Here is a 6,405-nt window from a genome sequence, read left to right on the forward strand (position 1 = left end):
GAGAAAAGAAAAAGTTGAGATGAAAGAGAGAGAAGAAAAAAAAGAGAGAAAAAGTGAGATTGAGGAAAAAGAAAAAGAAAAAATTCAAAAAGAAGAGAGAGAAAGTGAGATTGAGAGAAAAGAAAAAGAGAGGATTGTGGAAAAAGAGAGAAAAGAGAAAGAAGAGGTTGAGAGAAAAAAAATAAGAAAATTCTTTCTTACCATGAGGAGTGTTCAAAAAAGAAAAAAATATGCAATTAGAGTGTTTTGATGAAATCTTCAAAAAATTGGGAATAAAATTTCCTGTGACTGAAGCATTACAATAAATCCCTGAATATGCTAAGTTTTTGAAGAAACTCCTCAAAAGAAAGAAATATTTAGAGGAGGACTCTATTGAGATACAAGGTGATTGCAGTGTGATCTTGCAGAAGGCACTTCCTCCAAAGGATAAAGATCCAGGAAGTTTCACTATTCCTTGCACTATTGGGAGGCACAAAATAGGGAAAGCCCTAATTGATTTAGGGTCTAGTATCAATTTGATGCCCTTGTCTGTACTTGAAAAGATTGGAAGTTTTGAAGTCAAGCCTACAAGGATGACTTTATGCATGGCAGATGGATCCACCAAAAGGCCTTATGGTGTGGTGAAGGATGTGATAGTTAAAACTGACAACCTTAAATTCCTGGTGGACTTTGTTGTTATGGAGATGAGGGAAGATTTGGAAATCCCTATTATTCTTGGAAGGCCATTCATGAAGACGACCAAGGTAATCATCAATGTTGATGATGGAACTATAGCTCTTAAAGACCAAGAAGAGGAGATGACTTTCAATGTCTTCAATGCTGAGCAACCGGTTCGAATAAAGAGGACTAGTCTCAAAGCTGCATGTGAGGATGCACCCGGGACTAGTACAAAAGCTGTTAAACCAGGTAAAAAAGGTAAAAAATGTTTTCTATCACAAGTTAAGGAAGAAGAAAAAGACAGCAAAGGAACATGTGTTCATCTAGACTCACTAGAGAAACATGAAGAGCTGAGACCGAGATACTAGTGAGATTCAACAAAAAGCTTTGGGTTGTGAAAGAACTCGGAGCTGATGGACTGATAGAGATTGAATCTCCAATTTAAAGGAGAACTAAAAAGGTGAACAGGAAGCTGCTGAAGATCAATTGGTGTGGAGAAGGAAAAGATGACACCAAGATTAAAGATGTGACATGAGCTTATTGGGTCAAGCTAGTGACGTTAAAGAAGCGCTTACTAAGAAGCAACCCAACTTTCAAAACCTTTCTTTTTAATCTTTTGTTTTCTTATTTGCTTTCTTTTTAATCAATTGTTTTGTTATTGTACTTTGCTTGAATGAATTAAACTGCTTTGATTCAACTGTGATGTGTTTTGTGATGAGTATTGCTTTGTAATATTCTAGTGTATTGATTGATGTTGAGATGATGCATGGTGTGCTGATATACAGGTAAAACAGGTGCTTGAGGTAAAATTTGATTAAGATACTGAGCATGATGTTTTTCTGAATTCTAGGACTTGAGAGTTTACTTGTGTGAGTTTTGGGCTTCAGAGTTGTTGTGAATAATTGCTATTACTTTGAAAGCGTGAATGATTTTGCCCAAATTTTCTGTGATTGAACTACTTTCTTGCAGGTTTCATATGATCAAGGTCATCTTTTGTTATCCCTTAATTTTTTTAGCCTACTCATGAATTTTTCCAAATAAAAAGAGAACAGTTTGTTCCATCCTTTGAACCTTTAACCTTAAGCACGTTTTGAAAACCTTGTTTTAAATTCTTTTCCTTCAGTTGAGTTGAGAATATTTGTGAGGTATTGATAAATGTTCAAGTTTGGGGTTGCTAGAAAAATAAGCAGTAAGCACAAAGAAAAAGAAAAAGAGAAATCAAAAGAAAAGAAATAAAAGCTCACTGCAAGGGAAAAGGTTGGGAATAAGAAAAAGATCTTCTTGAAAAGAGAACCTGTGTGTAATTGTTAAATTCATAAATATCTCTCTTAACTCAAGGATTTTGCATTCCTGAAAAACCATGTTTCTTCTTAGCCCAGCCAAGTTACAAGCCAAGAAAAGTCCTTGGGATGAAAACCTGCTTGTGAGTATGTTTGGTTTTGGTCAAATGAAAGCCCTTTGGTGTAAATATCTGCACTCTAGTTGACTTTTCTACACTCTGGTTGACTTTTCTGCATTCCAACTATTTGGTACTTTAACTCTTCCTTCAAATCATTCCAATAGCGTACAAAATCAAGGGAATTTAGTGATAAAATCATCAAGTATAACCTCGACTCTCTTATTCACAAAACTAAAGCACAAACATGAGTTAAAGCAAGTTTCTAAGTCAAAAAGGTTGCATTTAGTATCAAAATTACATCACAGATAACAGTATTTTAAACCGTTATCACCTAGCAATTAATTTTGCATTACATACGCACAGAAGCTTAAGATAACCAAAACTCATATCCCTATGTCTAGGCAATACTACTTTTGAGAGCAATTCTTCAGATCTAGGTTTCCCCATATGTGTCCATATCACGAAAACTAATAATCATTGCCATGAATGAGTTAAACATAACAAGCATTGAGTAAAGAAGAATAACTCTAACAATTAATGAAAGAAGCATAAATAAATAAGAATAAATTCAAATACATGAGAGTTCACAAGGTTACATCATCCCCCAACAACAAAGAATGTTTAGCTCCCCATCGTGATGGAGAAACTAGATGAACAATGGAATGAAAAAGATAGCAAAACCCTAAAAATTGAAGAGGAGAGCTTTCGCATCCACTTCTGCCTCTAGAGAATTGAAGAAAATTTGAATTTGTGTTAATTATGTCAAGAGATATCCTCTCTAGGTCTAGCTAATCCTTAAATAGGGTTGAATTGGGCCATAGGCCAATGTTGGCGGGGCTCAACACCCTTACTTAGGGCGCCCAGGTGTGCTTGCGAAGGAGTGGCGCTCAACGTCCAATGGAGGGCGCTCAAGCATGAAACGTTACAGGGAAGATGGCGCTCAACGCCCCAAAAAGGGCGCCTAGGCGTGACTGCGAGCTTCCAGCGCTGAGGATCATAAAAAGGGCGTCCAAGCGTGATGTGACCTTCTGCAACCTTCTCTTCCAGTGCTTTTTCTGTCCTTTATGAGTTCCAACTTCTTGACAACTTAACTCCTCTTCCAATTCATCCCAATTTCCTACAAAATCAAGGGAATTTAGTGATAAAATCTTAAAGTGTAATCTCAACTCTCTTATTTACTAAAATAAACCAAAATCAAGAGAACAAACAAGTTTCTAAGTCAAAAAGGGTTCATTTGATATTAAAATTTACTCTCAAATAACGGTGAAATCAACCGTTATCACTAAGGGATGGTCGATGATATGAAAATGATGTTTCTTCATCGTCGATGTCACTGTCAATCGCTTCACCCATTTTGGGATCAATCGAGCGAGATGAGAATTTGGTTGGTAGCGTGATTGTTGTAGGTACCAATAAGGTAGTGAGCTTCGAGAGCATTGAAGTTCGTTTTTTGTTAACAATGCTTGCGTCTAAGTCACCCCACTATATTGAGTCAGATAACACTAAGTCGCGATTGAACAACTTTAGTCATCTCACAACTCGATCAGTAGGAGTTCGTTTAGGTGAGTTCTTCCTTCACTAGACTAAGAGGTAGTGGTTCACTTACATAAACTCATCCTTCACTGACTTGGCATGCCTTCGGTAGGGGCTCACAAGTGAGCTCATCCTTCACCAATTAAGTGGTGCAATAGGGGTTAACAGATGATTTCATCATTCACAAACTTAGTGGTGTGGCAGGGGTTCACGGATGAACTCATCCTTCATCAACTTAGTAGTGTGGCAGGAATTCACTAATGAACTCATCCTTCACCAACTTAATGGTGTGACAGAGGTTCATAAATGCACTCATCCTTCATCGACTTAGTGTTGCGGCAGGGGTTCATGAATGAACTCATCCTTCACTAAATTAATGATGTGGCAAGGTTTAACAGATGAATTGATCCTTCATCGACCTAATGGTGCATTAGAGGTTCACAAATGAACTCACCCTTCACCGACATAGTTGTTTAGTAGGGGTTCACGGATGAACTCATCCATCACCGACTGATTCGTTTTATTCATTGGATTAAGCGATAGAGTTTCACGAATGAACTCGTCCTTCACTAACTTGACATGTTGTTGGTAAGCAATAACATAAGTAAACTTTTCCTTCACCAACCTGTTAATATCTAACCTGTTAATATCTAACCGGACCACACTTGCACTCATTTTCCTGAAAATACTTTATTGTATTCATTAAGATGAAAGTTACATGAGGTTTGTAAATTTTTTAGTTATTGTAAAACTTCAAATGGAAAGGTTCCAAGTGTTAGGGATGGGTCTTCCCGCCATGCACTAGTTGGTAAGCCTCATTCTTAGGGTCTTCTACAATTCTAAACGGCCCCTCCCAGTTGGATACAAGCTTTCCATGTACCAACTTCTTATGCACTTCATAAGTCTTCATCCACACTAGGTCCCCATTGTTAAAGCTTCTTGGCTAAACCTTTGTGTAGTATCTTCATGCGATTACCCTTTTATTTTCTCGCACGACTTCCACTTTCCTCCTCGCTTGCATCATGTACCACTCCACTCTAAGTTGTGCATCATTCATGGTTTTAGATAACCTCATACATCGGTTGTCGGCAAATGGCCTAGGCCTTAGAGCCATTATCATGTGGTGTAGGGCTATCTTGTGGTTGAGATTTTTTGTTTGTCGTGCGGTATTCTTGAAACGGTCCATGAGGGCACAAAAGGATTCTTCTTTCTTCTGCCTAAGATTCACCAGGGCAAAGAGTTTTAAGGTGATGTGATCGATTTGCGGTGAAATGAGTGTCGAACAATGAGCAAATCGCCAAAAAGCTATCTATATAATTGGGTGGCAGTGAGTTGAACCACGCCAAAGCTTCTCTTTTGAGGGAGACAGAAAAAGCTCTAGACCACATCAAGACGCTTATAGTGTAAAAATCCATTTGATTCACGAACATCCTTAAATGCTTGTTTGAATCAGTTGATCCATCGTACTTCTCGATGGTTGGGGAGACTGAGAGCTTGAGAGTCTCCATGATGGCTAGTGTGAAAGGATGTAGATTGGTTGTGTTGACCGTTTGCATGGACGAGTTTTCTCTACTAGCTCTCGTTTTGCCCCCATGGGCAGTTCTGCACGAGTCTTCTTTAGGCTTGGTTGGAGTGGGCTGATGTTCTTGTGGTTTAGTTAATGGTCGAGGCACTGATTGTCAAGTGCTTTGTTGGTGTATGGTCGCATCCTCAGCTGTGAGTGCCATTAGCTCCTTTTCATATCTTCGTTGCATTTCCTTCATCTTCCATTGCATGTTCTTTATCATCTCCAACTAACTGGATTGATTCTTCGATTCTTCTGTCAGGATGTTGAATGTCATGTTCCTTAAAGTCACTATAGGGCTTATTGGTTGTGAAATACTCATCCTCTCGTAGGCGCCAAAATGCTTCAAGATCACTAATACAATATAGACCTTTTAAGTCTGTCAATTTAAATCTATTTAAAAAAAACAGACTTAAAAGATGTGCAGTAGCACTTTTATAAATAAGAAACTTAAATTTAACTCTTTTAAGTCAATAACAGATGTAAATTTATATTTCAAATATATTTTACATCTATTGAATTTTCAACCGACTTAATTAAATGGTTAAGTATGGTAATTTTAGACTTAGATTTATCTTTTAATTTATGCTACACAGTATCATCCCTCCACTTAGCAATTTCTCTCCCTCCCCTTCGACAGATTTGTTCCAATCTCTCATCCCACGCATCAACATCTCCCCATCTCTTGCCGCAACAAAGACCTCTGGTGACTCACCACCGACAGCTCACCACAACGCGTCAACAACTCCTCTCCCGCGCGCGGTTTCTCTCGCTCTCGTTTGGTGGGCTGTGTTCTCATTCTCGGTAAGTTGGGGAAGCTTATGGGTGCACACGGATGTGCTAAAGTTTGCACTTTTTTGACAAACGTTGGTGTTTTTCTGCTCATGTGAGTTAATTATGCAGCTTAAGGGTTTTTGTTGCTACCACAGTTTATGATTTTGTTTTTCTTTCTCTATGGTATTCACTGTTTTCTTTTGATTATCATTCCCTTTCTGGTTTCTAAGGATGTAATAGCAATTTCTGTTTTCGGGGGAGGGGGTGTTAGGATTGGTTTGTTCAATGTTTATTTCTGATTCTGTTTTGTTTTCTCCTAGGTCTGAGAATTTCCTAGTAGTTGGTGTTAACTTTACTGAAGACGCCATGTGTTTTTATTGAATTTGTTTTTGTTTTGTTTTGGGTTGGGGGTTTTAGGTTTTCATGTTTTGTTGAGCTATCGGGGAATTGAGGATGTGGTGGTGAAAACGATGTATGG

General features: G+C 38.2%; 1 protein-coding gene across 1 annotated transcript; it reads left to right on the forward strand.

Annotated features, from left to right (window-relative positions):
* Positions 1-584: 584 nt before the first annotated feature.
* On the forward strand, positions 585-5,230 carry LOC148195291 (uncharacterized). Its single transcript, XM_088095151.1, has 2 exons — positions 585-906; positions 5,043-5,230. The coding sequence occupies exons 1-2, from the start codon at positions 585-587 to the stop codon at positions 5,228-5,230; spliced, it is 510 nt and encodes a 169-aa protein (XP_087951277.1).
* The last annotated feature ends 1,175 nt before the right edge of the window (positions 5,231-6,405 follow it).

Source organism: Vigna umbellata, chromosome 7 (genome assembly GCF_029865625.1).
Source record: "Vigna umbellata cultivar VRB3 chromosome 7, Vumbellata_1.0, whole genome shotgun sequence".
Classification (NCBI taxonomy): Eukaryota; Viridiplantae; Streptophyta; class Magnoliopsida; order Fabales; family Fabaceae; genus Vigna; species Vigna umbellata.